The 21,020-nt window shown below is 50.2% G+C and overlaps 1 protein-coding gene across 4 annotated transcripts in view; it reads left to right on the plus strand.

The window, feature by feature from the left end:
* The window catches only part of Hmgcr (HMG coenzyme A reductase), a 76,643-nt gene that overhangs the window by 33,760 nt on the left and 21,863 nt on the right, over positions 1–21,020 (plus strand). For 2 of the 4 annotated variants that reach the window (XM_065453448.2, XM_065453441.1), the window contains exons 2-7: positions 9,920–10,109; positions 11,961–12,072; positions 13,884–13,971; positions 20,013–20,097; positions 20,397–20,502; positions 20,642–20,748. In XM_065453448.2, the coding sequence (XP_065309520.1) occupies positions 9,945–10,109; positions 11,961–12,072; positions 13,884–13,971; positions 20,013–20,097; positions 20,397–20,502; positions 20,642–20,748 (663 nt within the window). In that variant the 5' untranslated portion in view covers positions 9,920–9,944. Of the gene's footprint in view, positions 1–3,380; positions 3,566–9,699; positions 9,813–9,919; positions 10,110–11,960; positions 12,073–13,883; positions 13,972–20,012; positions 20,098–20,396; positions 20,503–20,641; positions 20,749–21,020 lie in introns of those variants that run through there. The other 2 variants (XM_065453433.2, XM_065453458.2) reach the window with 2 other exon arrangements.

The raw sequence follows: 21,020 nt of genomic DNA on the forward strand, positions 1-21,020 counted from the left end.
TTAGAGCCTGAATTCTGTTCAAAATATTTTCAAAAATTCGAAAGTATAAAAAAGAATAGAAGCACGAAGTGTACAAATTAATAGCTCTGCATCAAGGACAGATATCGCGGTTGTGTAAACGCCATCCATTAGATCATACAAAGCGGAAAAATCCGATATGTCAATTTATATCTTACGTGAATTTGTTGCGTCGTGTACAAGGGTTCTGCAAAAGCCGTATTTCCACATTGCTGAATTTTTTTTTAGATTCATCTGTAACATATCAATTTTGTCCGCTTTAGATGTAGTATCAGATGCAAATCACAGAGTTGTGACATCATTTTTTTCTTGCTGAGTTATAGAGTTGTAAACTTGATAGTTTCGTTTTATGCAAATTTTCTATATTTGTCAATTTGTAACAAAAAATTGACGATATAAATCAAGAATTCGAAACCAAAAGTCACTAGATTTTAAGTTTTTCTTTTAAATGCAACGAACCTCGTCAAATGTTGTGCAGTTATTGCCGAGAAAAAATGAATTCTCCGTTTACATGTATTTAGATATGAGCACCTGAGCTAAAGCTTCCTCTTGATATGTCCGGGCGGGCACACGGCCTCCGTAGACTTGTTGCCTCGACGGAGGGGCGCGTCTTCGTCAAAGAAACCATAATTCTGTAGCTCCGTGGTGTTGTTCCTCTCGGTTATGTTAAACGGTGAATAAATGTTATGCTAGAGAATGGCTCATGACCTAATTAGGAAAAAAAAGAAAAGAAAGTCGCAGTTTCACCCGAAGGACGAAGCATCGATTGCGATAGCAAACAGTAAGAATAGTAGTTTTATCGGTCATGTAAACTTGTAGCATGCGCTTACTAACTAAATTATCAAGCATGGTGCCACGCGAGCATACATGAACACGTCTCACTCGATGACCGCGCGCACTCGCTGTCAAAACGCTCAAGTGAGAAAGCGCGGCAGGAGTAGCGGGCGAATTTACTTTAGTGCTGCCTCTCGCTTCAACGCGGTCTAAGCGGCGCGAACACAGCGCACAGGAAGCTATCAGCGCTCGGGGCATTCTGTCCCCATCGCGGATCGCTTTCAAGATAGAGCCCGCGCGGCCACGCCATACGCAGACGCCGCCGGAGTAGAACGCCCCCCTTCCCTCCTCATGGTGCCTTGCTCGTGACGGAAGACGGCGCGCTTCCTCCCCGCTTTCCTCCCTTGCGCGCGCAAGATTGAACCACTTACGTCGGCTCATCCTCGCACGTACAGCATACGACGCGCAGCGACGATATATTCGCCCTTGGACTTAATACCGGACATCACGGCGACGCCGACGATGACTGCAGGACTGCGCCTGGAGTGTCCATATAATTGTTATAGCAATAAAACTAACAAAACCTAGCGCGCAAGCGACTGCCCAGAGTGGAGGCCGCAGCGTATCACACGTCCTTGTCTACAGCGTGTACTCCATGCCTGAGGTGAAGTGTTGCCACGTCCTCGATCTTGATCCTGACTCGCGTGAGACAAGGTTTGCCTGACGGGCGTCGCTGTCACACGTACTAAGATAATTGAGAAGTTGTAGTAGCCTCTGTCCTCCGCAACACGCTTGGGTCGCTCGAGCTTTCTCCCTTCTTGCTTGTTTGTTTCTGATCATGCATGTTTTAATCTTGTTGTGGCATCGGTTGAATTGCGCGCCGTCAAGTACGCACACGCCAGCGTTACACACGCGCAGCGTCCGCTGCAGGAGTCATTGACACCATGCGATGAGTCACCTCTGTTGTGCGCGGACAAACGCATGTGCAGCGAACAATATTTTGAGTACTTTGTGGTCGGAATTCACCTCATAACTCGCGGCCTCGCTGCGGTGCTGCTCTGAAAATGACTGCAGTCTTCCGGAGGAGTCATTTCGTATGACTCATGGCCGGCGGTGCCTGTTTACCAAAGCTGTGGGTATGCAGCGCGTTTCAGGTATATGTCCCTGCTTTGTTCTCTTTGCCGTGTTTCACTTTCTTAAGGCATACGTCTTTATCTCTGTCACGCTAGCACCCGCAATTGGCATGTTCAAAAGCTTTTCAGCCATTTTTAGCCATACACCTGGTCTTCGCAACAAAAACTGCACACGTTACCGTTATCTTACATCTACGCGTCGCTATGTTTCTTTTTTTTTTTTTCTCGGGGTGGATGGGGGCTGGAAGACGGTTCGATGCTTTGTAGTGGCACTGGATTTATTTAAGTTGTATGCTATCTTAGACGCCGCTTTCGCAGCGCGCACTGCCACCAGTGAACTTCGTGGTTGTGCAACCTGCACAGCGGCTTGCTCGTGCTCGCGGTCCCACTTTGCCGAACGGAGCGGCGCCTGCCTCGCTCTTTACGACGGAGGCAAACCTGTTCGGCGGGATGCGAGCGAGATCTGGGTGGCGGCGCGTAGACGCACGCACAATGCGGCCATGCAGTTACACTATATGCGAACCATTGTGTGCCGACACAAGGATCTTCACCCTCACGAACTGGAGCAGCTGGCGCGCTCGCTTCCTCGTCTCCTCAGCGAACGTGAGGGAAACCCCGTCCGTTGCCCTCCGAGTGTGAGCGCGAGATGGCGACCGGCAATGCTTGTACGCGCACAATGGTGTGCGCCTGGGAAGTGGCGTCGGCTAGCATTGCCCAGACTTCAGCGTGGGTAGGCGCGGGGGCCTCTTCCAGCGCAGTGGATCGAGTGAGACAAGTTGTTATAAAATGCACCGGCGGTGTTCCTGTGGTTCACGGTCTCGGCTACGTGAAGGGCCAGGCTGGTCTTGCCGCCGCAGTTCATCTCGTGGGTTGTCATCGTCGTTTGGTCACAAGGCTGGCCCCGCGATTGCCGCGTTTACCGTCCATCCGTGCAACTCGTTGCAAAGTGCTGGTGGGCTTGGTGCGGGAGAAACCGTTGCCTCGCCACGTGGTCTAAAGAGATGGCCTTTCCGCCGGTCCTGGCAGGAACTACGAGGGGGGAGGAATGCCACCACTGTCCCGTACTCGGCTAACTCGGGCACAAGGGAGAGCGAGCGTCGCCTGCACGGCGAGATGGCTCGCCGCGTTCTCGCGTCACCGCAGCAGCGGCCCTGTCCGCGCCCGTTTCGTGGGCGAGTCGCGTGACTCGGAGGGTGGAGCGTTTCTTCTTCCCAAAGGAGCGGCGGCCATCGCAGCAGCAGGAAGGCGGGCTGACCCAGAGACCCTCGGGCCAATGTCAGGGCCGCCGCGCCGTGGCCTAGATCGGCGGCCGACCGGGAAACGGGGTCGTTCACACGCGCGCCACTGTTTGGAGGGGGGGCTTGCTTCCGCGACAGGCCCTCTTCCCTCGGCGGCGTGCGCACGCGGAAGGGGCCCCCTTTTCTCTCGAGGCGAAAGCGGCGGCCTTCCTTCCGCGGCGACCAGTTTCCTCGCCGTCCGAGCGCCATGAGGCTCCGCTGACCCCCCCGCCGCCGCCGCGCGAGCTGCCGCAGCACCATGGGCGACGCGCTGTCGCCGCCGCGCCGCAGCGACGCCGTCGTGCGCAAGCTCGAAGAGGCCGTCCTGACCGCCCTGCGCCGCGCTCTACGCCACTGCGCCAGGTATGCTGCTGCTGGTAACTTTCTCGTCGCGCGCCCGTACGCCCGTCCTCTTTTTGCTGCTGCCCGTGAAACCGCCTCCCTCGCCGAACGGCACGCCGCCCGACTGCAAACGGGTTCGGCGGCACTCGGTCCTCGGCCGCACGACGTGTCCGCGCCCTTGCGCTCGCAGCGGGGACCGCGTCCTCCCGCAGGACAGCGCGCGCGCCTCGTCCGACCCGGCTGCGCCGTGTGCGTCGGTCGCCGTGTTTCTGCACGCCGGCGGACCCGAATTTTCCCTCACGATCGCCGCTTCTCGCACGTGTGGCTGCCGCGATAGTTTTGTACACGATGATCGGAGGTCCTGGCCTGTCCGGTCGGCTGCGGCCGTCGCAGTGCCCAGCTTTGCAGGTTCGTGCTTCGGAGCCGCCCGTTCGACAGCCCGTGACTGGATTTTCGCACTTGGAGCGCTAGTTCTTCCTCGTACTTCGCGGGTGCGGCTTCGTTGTGCTGCCGATCTTGAAAAGACGCTACGCTTCTCAACCGCGGATGGAGTTTCCTGCATCTTGAAACGTAAGGGGTCGGCCACTGAAGGAAAAAAAAAAAAGAACTTGGGATCCGTGGTTATGCTCATACTGTGACTTTTTCAGTGTTAGGCCTGCAAGCGCTCTTCGAACTTTCGTTGCGCACAAGCCCTTTAGAGACTTTGCGCATCGGATGTGATGCAGACCAACCTTCCCAGCGCTGGTGCGACGCACGTTGCGCGGTTCGCAGCGCCACATCGTGCACCGATGCTTCGAGGCTAGGCGCATGCAGAGACCTGCTGGCCAGCACTTTGCTGTGTTTGCGACTGCATGGCGAGGCGATAATGAGCTTATTCGCGTTTTCGTGGAACTGCCGATGACGTGCGTATACGTGTTTGTTGCCGAGTCTTCCTGCACTTGTACGACGACAGTGCAGCGGGTGACAACTGCGGCGCGAGAACGTTTTCGTCGTTGGCTTATTACATTCCGCCCGCAAATAATCTTTTCAGTCTGTTTTGCGCCACTCGTATATATAGAATTTCGCTTCTGACACATATCTCGAGACGTGTTCAGATACGCAAGCCCTGAAATCGCGTGTCCCTGTTTCCTTTGCCGATTAAGGATTGGAGGCAAAATTACAGATTCTCTACTGTCACTGAAAAGAGAGAGGACAAGAAAGCAAGCATCGTGGCGTTTGACTAACGAAAGCTGCGCTGTGGAAAAACAAACGTCGGCCCGCAGGCACAGGCGGTATCTTTAATGGCCCGCTTCAGACGCATATTCTATGGTTTCTTTACTGAATTTCTCATTATCTGCAGTCGAGTGTACCCATCTTGATTCGCTTCTCGGAAGACATCGTAAAGAAAACCACCGTCCTTGAGCACGGCGTGTTTGAAGACGGCAGCTGTGGCGTTAAGATACAGCGTGATGAGTAAGGCGCAGGAAAATGCGTGTGAATCAACGCTAGACAAGAAACGAAAGAAGACAGCTTGTGGTTGTCTATAATCTTGCGACTCCTTTAGATGGAAGCGCTGCAAATTTGCACTTAGTCTTTTCGTTCCGATTCTGGCTAACCTTTGTTTTTTCACGTCCTCCACACGAGTGTGTACTTTTCTTTGTTATTATTTTGCTCTTGCCAGTTTGGTTGGTAAACATGCTGATACTCAGAATTCTTTTATTTCTTTTTTTATACCGCACGTTATAATTGGCCGAAAAGAAAAGCGGGCGGACAGCTCGTGACTGCGGTTCTACTCTGTGTCGTCCCCTTTGCACGTACAGACATTATTCGCGTTCTCTTCACAAAGAACCACACACGACTTCGTGCCATGTGTGACGCGCACGTTGTGGCAGTATTGAGCACGATCCACCTCAACTGCTTCTGTTGTCAGATCGCCCGATCGCGTTGCCGCTGGCTTTGTTCAGTCTCTCTCTCTCTCCCTCCTGTGTTCTGTTCAGCGTGGACACGGCTTTCTCCAGCGGACGCACTGCCACCGTGTGCTTACCCGGCGGCCATTCTTTCCAACGAGCCGCTACAATTTCTGCGCTCCTAACCGTTTTCAAAGCCCGCAGTAACGGCCCTAGCTGGATTTTTTAAAAAATAGTGAGAAATGCCGTACATTTCTGTATGAGAAACCTCAGGGAACGGAGTTGACAGTTCCTTCGCTGCATCGCTAAGAGTTCTTTGTACGATCTCGTTGGGGATCGGGCATTGGCAAACATACAGTGTAGATGGAGCTTACGGTTGCGGCTTTCGGTTACGAGTGCCTTTTGGTAGTCCCCTGCCTTGTGCCTTGCGCCAAGCTGATGTCTTTTCAAGTCTTCCTTTTTATGTTCCCTACGGCAGCGTGTTCACGGAAAGTTTCTGTGTCCTCACAGAGGTGTGTGTCAACACTCTTGATTCTTTGGTGGACTATACAATGTACGTCCCTGCTGGCAGAAAGCCCCAGAGGGATTGCCGTCGACCGCATCGGCACGAGTGGAATTGTCCAGCACTCGATTTCTCTCTCGGGTGCCCTTTCACCTCCCTCCTGCTCCGCCGTGATTTGTTCGACACGTAGCCACCGTAGCTAAGACTGCGTACGCACAGGGCTGCTTCCACTCCAGCGTTTTGCCAAACGTATCGCTTTTGCTCCTGCCGGGTGACCTGCTGTCCAGGACTTCGCGGCGCCAACGTACTGGCCGGCGGCGATAGGGCTGGAAGAAAACTCGACCTTGCCCCAGGGAAGATGTGTGTTGTCTCCCTCTCCCGCTGGGCCGCCTAGCGGCTTCGCAAAGCAAACGCACGGCGAAGGTGCCCGCTGCGTCGATCGCCGAGTGTCGGCGCGTCCGCAAACACTTGTGGCCCGCTTCGGCGGCGCGCCAGTCTCGGGTGAGGCGACCCGCGCGCGACGCGTCGGGGTCGCCTCGCCGGCCTCGAGGCGATCGTTCCGCCCCGTTGGCGGCGGGGACATGGTCTCGAGACACGTGTAAACATGGAAATCGACAGTACATCTTCCTCCTCTCTCACTCTTTCGCACACAAACACCGTGTTGGATCCCTCTTCCATCTTTCTTTTTTTTTCTCTCGACTCCCGAAAATAGCAGCCTGGGAGCTTGCGCTGGTGGCACCACCCATCGTCTGCCAGTGCGCGCGGCGACGGCGCTCGCCTTGCGCAATTGGCCGCGCCACCGCGTCGTAGGCTGGCGTACCGCACTCACTCACCCTCCGCCACCGCCGTGTGTCCGTGTGTGCGAAAACCAGGGCAGCCTGACCTCCTCCTCGTCCTTTCCTTGCGTGTAAGGATGCCCGATTCAAGTCGAAACACGGATACCCTGGAGCACGTAGTGTGGTCCGCCAGATAGCCAATATAATGCTGCAGCTGTTGATAATGTGCGATTCAAGCCAGGCAAATTAAACCTCTGAACCGCAGCTTCAAATGGGCCAGGTGCCCCACTAATGAACGCGCGCTTTTGACGCTCGACTGGTGTATATAGGGCGTCTCAGCTAACGTTAGCCAAGCTGTTCAGCGAAAAAGAAATGAAAGAACATGGTGTGCAAGATAACCGACGATGTTCAGCCATCGTGGGTCTGATTACCGAAACGCCGTATGTTTTATAATTGTATATTGCCCCGTGTTTTCTTTTTCTTTTATTTTTTATTTTATTTTTTTATGTTGAACAGCCCATCTAACGTTAGCTAGGACACGGTACATTCTTGGCACGGGATGATGCGCCTTCACCGTTATTTTAAACTTCCTTCGTCTCATCATCTCTCTGTCCTTACAAGGACAATGTCAATGATATAAAATGATATAAGAATAACGACACTCAGTCTCGTCAGTAAGTAATCGCTCTCGGTTCCTTTGTTCCTGGCAGAAAAAAAAAGTGGTGTTCCAGTTCAGCGCCTATACTCTTTTGTGACGTCATGAAGAACTTGCTGCTGAATAGGTGCATGCTATCAAAAAGTTGCAGCTGTTTCGGTCCACTGTGAGGACCAGGAAGTCATTTGATGTCCTAATCTCACTTCTAAAATACTTCTAAAGACTCTCTACGCTCCGCTCTATTTCTCACACGCACACTTTCTGCCGCTCCAGAAAATGACCGGAGAAAAAAAAGACGGGTATAACAGGTGTATGCCAAAAAAGTTCCTATAGTCTCTATGAAAACCTTTTAATCGCTTACATCTTAAATAAAACCACCACTCCGATGCAACTTTTTGGGAAGTGTAAAATCTACGCTGTTTTCGGCCTTCTTATTCTGTTTAACAGAACCAGGTCCAGATACGCAACAAATAAACGCACATCCCGCGTGGAACTGAAAGATATAGCTGACCAAGTTATACCACCCGCTGATGTGTTCGTCCGCCCCCGTATTTCGGCTCCGTCCAGGATCGCATAGCCCAAAACAACCACTGCGGGCGTGCGCCAATCCGATCGCAAGACTCAGGCGCGTGCATTCGCCGCGCGGACGTGACGCGCGTCATGCGATCAGCCGCCTCCAAGCCTGCTGCGCTGCGAAGCATGTAGTGTGTGCGAGGGCTTACTGCGATATCGCCAGGCGCGCTCCCACTCTGTATCTACGATAGGGGCACTATATCTGTTGCGTTGGCACGGTCTGGCCGCATGTTTGTAAACAGCCGGGTTTGCGGAGAACGCCGACTGTAGGTGCACGGACTGTATACGTGAGATCGCGCTTGACCCGCAAAGGCTGAAACAAACTGCAGCTTTTTTTTTTTTTTTTTTCTGCGAGACAGTCCGAGTGTTATGACTGCTCCGTTAAGGGCGTGCGCGGTCTCGCTGCGCACGTGTGTAACTCGGGAGAAAAGCACCGCTGCGATTGGCCCATGCATGCATGGCACTCAAACAACGAGGCATATAAATTAACGGCGCCGCAACGGGAAACGTACTTTAGTTTCGAGAAGAGAACTGTCGCCAGGGTGGAGAAAGTCCGGGGCCACTCGTCTGCGAAATTACTCACGAGCCGACTCACTCAGTCTCAAGAGCGACCCGCGAGTCTGAGTGAGTCCCAGTGAGACGGTTCTTCGGATAGTCCGAGTGAGTCTGAATAAGTCGGAATCATACATTATTCCAATTGATTTTTTTTTTAATCAACGAGAACTCATGCTAGGCTGAGTCTACGCGATCCCCGAACCTCTTTCGCTATCCACGAAAGGAATTGAGCCCATGGTTCCTTGAAGCTGAGTTAATGTGAGCCTGCTCTTGGAGAGTTTAGGGCATTGTTACGAGCAAACAAGAGCTCGCACACAAGGCGAGAGAAAGGGGATTTCTTCGGATGATTTTGTCATTCACTCTCACCTTGTAAATGAGCACAGATAGCGTGGTTTGTTTATGTGCATTCTCGAATGATCAGTGATTCGAATAGCGTGCCTCCTCTGCGAAACGGACAGAGAAGTTGCAGCTTGGGATCAACGGGCCTCAGCTCATTAAAACGTTGTGTCCCTATTGCATTCACAGATATCATGACGCGTAAGAGGAGTCATAGTCCATACCGTCTTGACCCGCGTGCCTCCTTTGGGTATAGGATTTATTTTCGAAAACCCGGTGTCCGCAACTGTTACACTTTGGACGGCGAGTAGCTGGGATGACCGTGTTAGATGACTCTTTGTAATAGCAGACAAGTTGCTTTTGGGTGGACATCACAATTAGTCAAGTGGCGCTTCTTAAACCGTTTAATTTATGCATCCTTTTCACCGATGAACAGCTAAAAGCGGTGGTGCAAAGCGGGCAATGGCTTATACTTTACAAGTGAAAACGAAGGTCACGCACCTCTGCGCCAGCAGCTGTGTTGGACAGTTTTCCGGGTCAGTTTGTTATTTACGACGAGCGGCGGAAACAATCGCGATATAGCCTCCATTCTTCCTCGATTGAGGCCGTCCAAAGGGGCGCTCTCTTATGTTGCCGCTACCTTCCTGTTCGCGGAAAAGGGTTGTCTCGGCCTCTGCGTGGGGCTAATAAACAATGGCGCGCGATTGATTATGTCCACGCCTGCACAGTAACGGTGACAATAGCTCATAGATAAGCGCAATTTGTTCCCGCCGCCACTTCCTCAGTACGTTTATACAACTCGAAACCGGATATTTTTGTAACGATCGCATACTATGCATAGTTTTTTCATCTCTGCTGTGCGTTTTATCACCGTCGCGCCTGCTAGCCAACCCGGTCTCGCCTGACTCTCCGAACGTCTCGTATTTACGTCGCTTTCCTCGAATCGCTGTGCTGTTCTTGCAGTGGTGACCAGGGAACCGCTCTGGTTTGAAAATTGCAGTGTTGAAAGCGAGTTGTCGTGTAGTGAGCGCAGTGTTCCTCGTGGCGCCATCTGATGGTGTACGCATGCGTTGTCTCTCCTTCGCACAACAGGGCCCAGCGCTGCAGCCCGGGGGCGATGCTGGCGCGGGTGTTCTACGCGCACGGGCGCCTGTGTGCGTCGCACCCGTGGGAAGTGATCGTGGGCTTCCTCACGCTCACCATCTGCCTGCTCTCCATGGGCTCGGCCTTCCTGGCTGGCAGCCGGCTCTGCGGGTGGTCGCCGCAGTGCCAGATGAGGGAGGTGAGTTCTTCATTCGCGTATACCTATGGTATGGTTGTGCCTGTACCGCAGGTAATGCTCCGGAAGGGGGGCGTTCCCTCGGAAAGAAGCTCCGCAGTTGGGGAACGAATCGAACCGAAGACCATCATCGCCTGACAACAGGGGCAGTCGCCCAACTCATGATCTAGCCAGGAGCGTGTATAGTAGGAAGGTGGAAACTGTGCGACATACTACGTACGTTCATCAATAGTGGGCTTAACAAGGGAAGTCTCTGTACACAGTCATAGTTTCGCCGAACAAGAACGTATAATGCACGCGATACAAAGAAGAATGGCGGAAAGAAAGATGGAACAGAGTGCACTGTCCTGTCTTTCCTTCCGTGCTTCGTTTGTATCTTGCGCAGTACGTTGTCGTTCTACATGAACCGACGAGGGCACCCTGGGCGAGGGCATGTCTGTGTGCAGTTCTTTACTACAGGAGAGAACAGCTATAGGAGGCGCAGGTTAGGTATTCCTTGTTTATCACGACACTGCACTCGCGACCTATATGCTTGTGTACAAATTGAGCGGCACTGAAGTTAAAAATGAAGCTGTTAGGTAATTTCGCTTTATAGCTTTATTTTGATTGGCTTCACAAAACGATCTCTGGAAAGACATGTCAGGCCGGCGATCATGTGAGCACGTCGCTGACATAGCGATATAAGCAAAAAACGCACTTGGACAGCGGGGCTGCGCAGATCTGGCTTACGTTTAATTAGTTGCTAGCGCGGAGAAAGTCGAAAGGAAGGTTTAAAAACATTGGTGACGCTATTTAAAGATAACTAAATTGCACCAAGTTACTAAGATGCTATGTTACATTAGTCTGACGAAGCATTTTTTTAGACCCTATTTACGTTTATTCGGCGGGAAAAGGTGGGTTATTAACGAAGAAATGAAAAGGCAAAGTTTCCCTTTTTAAGTTTCCCGCCCGAACCGCAGCGCCCAGTACGTTAGTGTGACTGCATGGTTTTCAAAGTAAATTTAGCACGTCTGGCCGGTCTTCAGAAAATGTTCTCAGAACATTTCACGCTGTTCCTTTAGTTCCTTCAAATATAGTGTTATACTTGTTTATCTAGAACCAATTGCCGTAGTTGTCCCGAGTTGACGCTGTTCAGATATCATGTCCTCACGAGGAGCCAGCAGGAGAACTACATACATTCGTTTTGGTGTCTTTTCTGACTTACCAAGACGCCACTTTCAGCATTAACACTCAACCTAGAAGTCTCATTTGCCAATCCAGCATAACAGCTCACTTAAATGTTCTTTCAATGCACTTAAAGAAAGAAAACATGCTCTGTGATCATCGGTCACGATTGGCTGTAGTGAAGGTACTGTGTCTATACGCAATGGCCAACCTAGGAATTCAATACAGGCTTGCTTCGTCCGCAAAACAGCACATCTGCCCTCTGTGCCTCCGCGCTCCTGTCATAACGTATAGGCTCCGAGAGGCGCCGACGTTGAAAGTAATTCGTCTCCACCGCCACGCCATAAAAGTGAGCGAACGTTCCTATACAGGGTGTCCCAGCTAGCTTTAGCCAGAGTTTAAAAAAATGTGCGAACACAACAATAAACGCCATCTCTCTTTTGTCCGCATTTCCTTTCTTTAACGCTGCGAGCCCGGCACTAACGAACGGCACGCGCGTTATCAGCAGGACATAGCATTGCCGACAGGAAAATAGCGGACGCGGCGTTTTCAAGAAAGGAAACGCAAGCAAGACGTGACGATTGTTGTTGTGGGACAAATATACACCCCAAAGGGTGCAACTGTTTTAAGAGTGCAGGCGTGAACGAAAAGCCAACGGCTAGCGCGACATTCCCTCTCATTTTCCCGCAGGAGGACAGAGGCATGGACGTCGTCGTGATGACCGTGACGCGATGCATGGCCCTGTTGTACGTGTATCACCAGTTCCGGGTACTCTACAAGCTGGGCTCCAAGTACCTCATAGGTAGGAGACGCGCGCCTCGCACGAACTTACCGGGCCAGCGCCTTACTGTTAAATGCAAGCTATTTCTCCATCTCAAGTTCTTATGTGTACATGACTATCAGTGTATTTTGCCGTTTTCATGTCCGCTCCTGTCTTCTCACTCGCGTCGTCCCAGCAGCGAATGTGCTATGACAGAACATCTGAAACGGTTATCGTAAGAGGGATCTTTGTAAATATTGGGTCCTGTCGGGCCCTTCGCACAAAAGAACCCGAGCAGGGTTTGGTTTCTACGCGTGCGCGATGTCTCTGGTGGCGCTAAACAGCTTGCATCCTATGTTTCTGAAGCTGACATGCTCACTGCTGTGTTTACTTTTTGTGGATGGCTTAGTGGCGGCCCGATATTTCCCTCAGTGCCGCAGCCTATTATTACTATTACGCGCCGCGGTTGCTCAGTGGCTATGGTGTTAGGCTGCTGAACATGAGGTCGCGCGATCGAATCCCAGCCACGGCGGCCGCATTTCGATGGGGGCGAAATGCGAAAGCACCCGTGTACTTCGATTTAGGTGCACGTACGTTAAAGAACCCTAGGTGGTCGAAATTTCTGGAGTCCTCCACTACGGCGTGCCTCATAATCAGAAAGTGGTTTTGGCACGTAAAATCACGTAATTTAATTTAATTTTTAATTATTACTATTAAGCGATTAGATTTTTCTCGAGCCGAAGAAGCAAGAAAAGGATTGTGAAGCTTACTTCTGCGCTATTACCGTAGTCTCATTCATAACGTCGCATTGTGCTTCGTCATCGGGGAGAAAAAAAATGAAAAGATCCATCGTTCTTGGTATGTAAACTGCCGAGTTCCTTTCATAAATCGCAGGGTTGAATGCACGTCTTTTTTGTGCGTGGGGGGGAGGGGGGGGGGAGATGCTATGCTGACTTGAGACACGACGTCCTTTGGAGTGAAAAGTCGTTAAAGCGTTTTGGCGCCTGGATAGGTTTTTTTTTTTTTTTGCGTGTCAGCTGGAATAGAGCAGCTTGACCTACGTAAGGCGTGGGCAAGGCGCAGATTTATTGAGTTCCTGTGTCGTCACGCGGTGACATTTATAGCGTTGCGATTAAATACACGTCGACTGATGTAATTTATCGACTGTCACTTGTTATGTCGATTGTGCAAAAGGCGGCGGTCACGTACAATAGGGGTACGTCGCGGAGGTGACGACATAGTACGTCTGGCTGAATTACCGAAAAGCCCAAGCGCAAGGACTGTCTGCGCCGTATGGTTGACTCGTGACGTGGTCGTTATGTGTAGCTGAACTTGATTACGATATTACGCATCCGTTGCAGTAGTCGCTTTATGGCTTATCCATTCATCTCAACTAAACGACATGGTACTATGAACGTGCCTCAAAAGCAACTGATTTGCTTCTCGTGTGCCTGCGAAACAGAGATGCGGTCAGACATCACGCACATGTGCACTTCAGCAACGCGTTTATTCACTTTTGCTTATCCTAATCTTGCTGCAAAAGGCCACAGACGACCCGTGTAAGTATCAGCAGCCTTTCTGATAAAGGAACATTCCGGCACCTCCATAATTTGTGCAGCTGAGCGGAGCCGGAGTTCTGCAAACAATCACTTTCGCGGATCGTGCTATCGCCCGTGCACGCATACAGCTGTAGACCAAACTCATTCACTCAGCTACAGAGTTATAACTGCGCTGCGATTGCTGTCCGCCGCGTGATTCTTTTGTCGTCGCTGCTATACTAAACGTTTTTGTTATGTTGGGCCGAACGATGTCGATACCATCCTGTTTTTTTTTTCTGTTCCTCTCTCTTTCAGGCATAGCAACCATTTTCACAATTTTCTCCAGTTTCGTCTTCAGCAGCAGCGTAGTGAATCTCCTAGAAGGCGACCTGTCTGAACTCAAGTGAGTACCTCGCCTCCGTGATAGCTTTTGTGTTAAACCGGAGTCACGTCAACAGATGAGGAAAGCGCGGAAGACGACGACACGGAAAAAAAAAATGAACGTCGCGCTGTGCTCATTTGTCGCCATGAGTTACGAATTCGGCCGATCCTCCACACTTGAACTGAAGTCGTTGTGAGTGCTCTCTCTCTATATCTATCTATCTATCTATCTATCTATCTATCTATCTATCTATCTATCTATCTATCTATCTATCTATCTATCTATCTATCTATCTATCTATCTATCTATCTATCTATCTCGCACGCACGCACGCACGCACGCACGCACACACACACACACACACACACACACACACACACACACACACACACACATACACGTACGTTCCGACGCCACTTGGCGGGACAGCTTAAGGAGCCCTGCAACATGTTTTGAACACGGCAAATAAACTTGCGCAGTCGCTAGGCATTGCTGTCGTGAACATCTACCCAAATATTAGACCTCCAAACGAAGCTGTAGCCATGAAATTTCGTTCGACGCGAGAGGCTTTCTGCCCTTTCCTACACCTTTTCAAATCCCCGCCACTCTATTTATAAGCTCGGGCGCGATTATGTGTGTCACGGGGTTCCGCGTATGAGCTGCCCCGCACAGCTTCGAGTGCAGTATTGGCGGCGAGCTCGACCACTGGAAAAGCTAGCGCCACCGTCGGCGTGACGTGCCATGAGGGATCACGTGGACACAGCGGGCGCGTCGGCTGCTTCGGAAGCGCCAAAGCGAGCTGAAAACGAAATTAAGTCCCACTTGCGCCGCGGTTCTGATGAAGTGGGGAGGCTTTACCGCCTTGGGTGTCTGCTTGAAAACATTTGAAAGTGCTATAATTGGTAGCGGCTGCCTTTGAGGGCGTGCAGCATGGTAGGCTACTGCTCGGTGCCGCAGTGCCGGACGCACGCAACGGAGCCCGGTGTCAGCCTTTTCACACGTAGCCACAGGGCAAGGATCTGCGTGAAGCTTGGCTTGCGAAACTTAGAACCGGCAGACAGCCATCGGCTACAACTCGGCTATGCAGCAAGCACAGACGCGAGGAACATTTCTGCTACGGCGCCGGGACTGCGCGATGTTCGGTGAGTAGCAGAAAACACGCACTGAGACGCTCGCCCGCTCCCGCTGCCCGGCTAATGTCATGGCGGTTTGGTCTATGAACTTGTTGATGCTAGATACTGGCGATTTCACTGGAACGGAAAGGGAGCGGTAAGACGCACATTAAAAAAGGCATGGCATATGGTCATGTTTGTGTTATGAATGAATGCACTGGATTACGAAAAAGAAGCAGAGAGAAACCGCACCCTGAGAAGACCGATAAACATACAGTGCGACGCAACTTGAGAAATAATATTAAAATGTCCAAGAATTTAGAAGACAAAAAAAGATTGAATTGTCGCGACGGCACATCACAATCGTCGTGGGCGTCGAAGTCTCTATAACGAAATTTTTTTCGAGCAGTTCTGACAGTGTCCCCGCAACAATAGTTGCTAGTGTAGTGCCAAATTCTCATATGCTGCGGCCTGAAGGTCACGGCACGGTGCGAAAACGCGCTCACAGTGAAAGCAAAACATTGTGCGCGGACATGCATGCAGGCGCGCAGTCGGTCGCTGCGAACCCGTGCGATCGCTGGATTGAGGCACCATTCTGTTATGCCCCATTTGGTTATACAGACAGCCCACTATAAGAACATATTTCACATAGCTTACTCTCGGCGTTTGCCTACCTTTCACGCAAGAAGCCGGTTCGGGAGACTCCATCGCGGCGACCGCGCGCAGTGGCGTTCACGTACTGTATATACGTATTCGGTAAAGAGATAGCGTCTGTAAACGAATATGTGCTTTCAGTTTGCCCAAGATTATTATATCGACAGTCAAAAACTTCCCTCGTTTTGAGAGTACCTGCATAAATGACCAGGAGGGCTGCCGCGTCGTGCTTTTATTGAACGCTGTCAGCGAAACCTATGAGGAGCGCGCCACGTGATCCCTCATACTACGCAAGTGAGGCGCTCCCGACAGATGGCGACTCCATAACTCCTCGCCGAAACGATAGGCAGGCCGCGAGGGAGTGACAGTGCTAGAATTTGGTGTCCCATAACTCTGTTAATAAACGAACACATTTGGAAATATGCCTGGAGAGATGGCCCTTTGTGCCACACGCATTTCACACCTTTCATAAGAGATGGTGCTTGCGCCCCGCGTGGTTTCGTCCGTGCCAGATAAACGGCACAAGCGGTATTCACTTGGAATTCCCCCGACTTCCTCTACATAAATGGAGAGCTCCGGCTTGCTAACTTACGTAATTGAAAGCGCGAAAACCCCATAGTCACAGCGGCGCATTACCTATATTTGAGTTCCTGCAAGAGTAGTGTATTTACAACTCGGCCTTCATACACAATTTGGCCGCCATGCCGCGGACGTACTTAAAGGGGCGCTGGGCCGCCCCTTGGGCTTGTTGAAAAAACATAGTACGCGGATAGCATACGCTGCTGTGAACACCTCGGCCAAGTTTTGCAGTCGTGCGCGACGCGTGAAGCTCGCAAGTGGAGCGCGAAGTCACCTTTATCTCAAGCACTCTCTTTTCACCGGGAGCCTGCCCCTCACTCTTTTCTGAACGGTTTATTTCGTAATATAGCAGATTCCCGTACGCGGCTGCTACTGGCCAGTAGCTGACACCAATCAAGAAGCGTGTTTGGGTCAGTGCGCTTCTTCCTATTGTTACTGTGTATATTTATTGACGAAGTTTAATCTGCATTCTAATTTCGATAGTAGAAAGGTTTAGCTTGTCAGGTATTCGGGTAAACGCAGGCAGACGGGATCGTTGGGCGGAGGAGCAAACGGGAGCGGCCTGCATGGTGCAACAACCTGGTGCCGCAGAGCTCAAAGAGACAAAAAACAGCTAGTATTGCAGTAACCAAGTGTATTTTACTTTGCTGCGGGTGTAAATTGTTGGCAGCAACAGGATTACGCCAGTGCCTGAAATTTACACCAGCAGCGAAGTGGAATACACTTGGTTAATACAATATATATATATATATATATATATATATATATATATATATATATATATATATATATATATATATATATATATATATATATATTAGGTGTTTCAATCCTTTGAGCAAGCATAATAATGATAAAGAAGCTGTCATTTCATCTTAGCAGGATATTTGCAACATCCTGCCCCTCAGCACTTTATCCTGTGTACAATACGTATGATGCCATTTATAATAAATAAGTAAATTGTTTGTAAACTTAGCAAAATAAGCCACCATAATCGCGCTTAGGTAGCTTCGCAACACTAAAATTTGCGTATTGACATACATATACTGCTGCTGCTTGCATGTATATAAGTGCTTTAAACGATGCTTTTGGTATTTGGAATGCAGAGTTTACGAGGAAGATAAGTAAGGCTATAGTTTTATCGAAACTCTGTCGTTTCCGGCCTAAGGAAAAGGATTCGTTTTAACGAAGTCTACGTCAACCTCGAGCACACAACATGCGCAGGCCGTCAGCTTATATGAAGTACGTCGTTCCCTTAATAAGCATTTAGGCTACAACAGCACCAAGTGCTGTCCAAGCTTCAAAAAAATGTCACTAACGTGCACTTGTTTCCGAACGTATCCGGTGCACCGCAAGCGGTAGCTCATTTCGCATGTTACCCAGCTGCGGCGGGCGGCGTAATGGCGGCTGTCATAGCAGACGGTGCGGATGTCCCCACCCTCAGCGGCGTGCGCGATCAAAGCCGCGAGCATCAAGGTACCCTAAGATCTCCGAGGTGCCACCGCTACCTATCGGTAAAGTCAGGAGATAGGCGCGACGACAGCATATGGCCTATGAGATTGGAAAATTTCGGAGGCTATGGTCGACAGCTTGCACTGTTTCGCCGCAGATCGGCGGATATGGAAAGTGCGAATAAAACGCGCTCCTGGCTTCCATTGCGCTGCCTCTCGCCTTTTCCGGACGCGCATACATGGAAATAACTTAGGTGCACTATGTATGCGAAATTCAAGGCATAATGTAACAGTGTCCCGCACGTAAACTATACTGTCACGCTATACTAAAAACTCGCTTTCTGTAAGGCCCGTTTGCGGAACGCTTACGTTAAACGATGGTTAAACTAAAACTGTATCGAAGAAGGAGCGGAAGCATTGCGAAGGATGTGTTTGATTGCCAATAACTCCGCTTCTGCTGAACGCATTGAAGTACTTTTTGTGGCAATGTATTTGTGAAATGGACTATTTTAACTTCAAGTACATTTCTCCACTTCGATATAAAAAGTCGAAGACGCGGGCGATGTGTGGCCGCCTCTGGCGAGCTCTCCTGCCGTCATCGGGGAGGTGCGTGAAGGGTGCTTGTATCACTTTCCAAATGCGACGATTTTTTTTTTTTGTCCTCCCCATAACCACAGAAAGGGGTGCGTATGTCCTGCGGAACTGCTCGAGACGCCCGCCCTATCAGCCGGCGGCATCGATAGCGCAGCAGCCCCTCGTGAGGCCTCCAGTGTCGCTCGCGGACTGCCTCTCAGGCACGGTAGCAGCCTTACCGACGGCTTTGCGAAGACGAATGTTGCGCTGGTTGTGCGTGGAGTTTCACATTGTACCAACTTCCAAATGTGACCAGGAAGGCGGAGAGGGGGGGGGGGGGGAAGAGGAGGCGAACGAATACTGGAGCAGGGCGCGCGCGTCTCCCGCCGCTGCCTCCAGCCCCCAGGGGGCGCGCCTAGCTGACGCTGCTAACGCTGCTGCGGCGACGGCAGCGTTCGCCACGATCGCGTTTCCTCGAAGAGCGCCGCTTTCCTTCCTCACGCTTCTTTCTTTCTTTTTCATCTTCTGCTTTCTTTTCTCTCTCTTCTTTTTAAGTCCTCGGCTCGGCACCGTGCTGAATTTTGTCCTGGTTCGGGCGCGTCGCGCGCTCGGCGCTGCTGTCCTGGAACCGAGCGCGATATGGTAGCGGGAGCATTCCTAGCAAGTGAAGGAGCAACTGTGATTGAAGAAGATAAATATATAAAAAACGAAAGAAAACGTGAGCAGCGCTCTACGTGAACCACTGATAAGTGTAGCCGATGGGGCGCGTTGCGCCATGGTCATGTGCTCTTTGAAAGCAAGTGAGAATACTCGTTAACACGTGTGCTGAACTTGTTTTGCCGCAGAATCACTGCTGTTTCGCTACGGACATCTTGGCGGCAAGTAGAATAAAAATATAGAGGGTGGATAGAGATAGCACACAAATTTTGTTTCAAGAAAGACAAATTCACTTTTTCGTTCATGCACAGTGAGGTGTGTCACACATGATTGTTCAATGTGTTACAACTGAAGTGTAGCATAACATTGCCTAGGCTATATTCTGGATAATTACTTTTGGAAATGTGAAAATGTAGTTTTCAGCACATGCTAATAGCTGAATCAGTGGGCAGAGCAGTCCTCACTCCATTGAGGTGCTGTGCAGGATGGCATGTGATGTAAAAGTGAAAGGATCCCTGAAAGTGATCAGTCAGCAATACGGCGCCAGACCTCCGTAAGTTTTGCATGTATGTGCGGCCGCAGCTTGGGACACTCAATATCTGCATTGAACAATTCCAGAGCACTTGTGCATTTCATTACATCTTTCATTATCTTTCCACATAAGGAGGAACAAATGCATTAAATTTACAGGTAAAGCCACATGCAATGGTGGCTCAGCAGCTAATGTGTATTGAGCACATCGTTGCAACATCACATCTTGGCTCCAGCATCAACATATTGATGAGAATGAATGGGGGAAAAAAATGTCCCTCTACTAATATTTTGGTGTATTGGATGGTCAAAATGAATCTAGAACTCTCCTAGCACCACAACATTTGTCATAGCCCACTGTGCAGCACTTCATTTCTTTGAGAATGGCATTGTATAAAACTGGTGTTTTAGAGTATGTAATCGCTTCATGGCATAGGTGCCTGTATTGCTGCGACTGTTTGATGGGATGTGCTGTCTGTGTCATGCACAAATGTTTCTTTTTCAGAGAGGCGCTGCCATTCTTTCTGCTTCTCATTGATTTATCCAAGGCTGGTCTACTGGCCCAGTTTGCACTCAGCTCCAGCTCGCAGGTATGAGCGGCATGCCTGTCAAAGTGCTTATGATGCAGTCGCTAGTTAAGACGGACTTCAGATTAGAAAGGTGCTCAGAAATGGGCACAGTATATTTGTAGTACACTAAGAGAAGCGTTAGTCTTTAGGCTCGCCATTTATTGCTTTGGTATGTAGAGTACAAAAGACACTGCTGCTCTGTATGCCTGCTATTGACCTATATGTGTAGCGGCCATTTCGACACTACCATTGTAGTGGTATTCCGCCTAAAAATGCGAGGTGGCAACAGAGTGCTCCATGCTGCATCATGGTCTGTGCAGGAGGAGGTACGAGAGAACATAGCCCGTGGAATGGCTGTGCTGGGCCCTACAATCACTCTGGATACCATCGTCGAGACATTGGTTATTGGTGTGGGCACCCTTTCAGGTGGGTAGCTAGTTAGGAAGCTTTTTGTTTGGTTGTTTTCAATCAAACTCACCAGACAGATACATGTGGCGAACAGGAAAGGATGATGCCTTGTACTGTTGAACAAAGAGAGTGCTCAATGATTGTTTTTCTCCCATAGGTGTGAAACGGTTGGAAGAACTTTGCTGCTTTGCCTGCATGTCGGCATTGGTCAACTATGTTGTCTTCATGACCTTCTTCCCAGCTTGTTTGTCCTTGGTTCTAGAGGTAAGGAAAAATAATACTAAAACCAGTGCATTAGTCTGACTTGTTATACTAAATAGAGTAGAATGTGACCACCACTTGGGTGCCTACTAGCTACTTAACAACCTTGTTGCACTTTCATTAACTACATGCCTTAGGACATGCTAACTGTTAATGAATACCTGAAGTGCATATGCAATGCAAATGACATAGCCAAGCTGGTATTTTCTAGTTTTTATACAAAAATTCTTCTAACACAGTAGCTACTTGGTCCATTGCTATTATATACCTTTGAC

This window comes from Dermacentor albipictus, chromosome 2, assembly GCF_038994185.2.
Source record: "Dermacentor albipictus isolate Rhodes 1998 colony chromosome 2, USDA_Dalb.pri_finalv2, whole genome shotgun sequence".
In the NCBI taxonomy this organism is placed as follows: Eukaryota; Metazoa; Arthropoda; class Arachnida; order Ixodida; family Ixodidae; genus Dermacentor; species Dermacentor albipictus.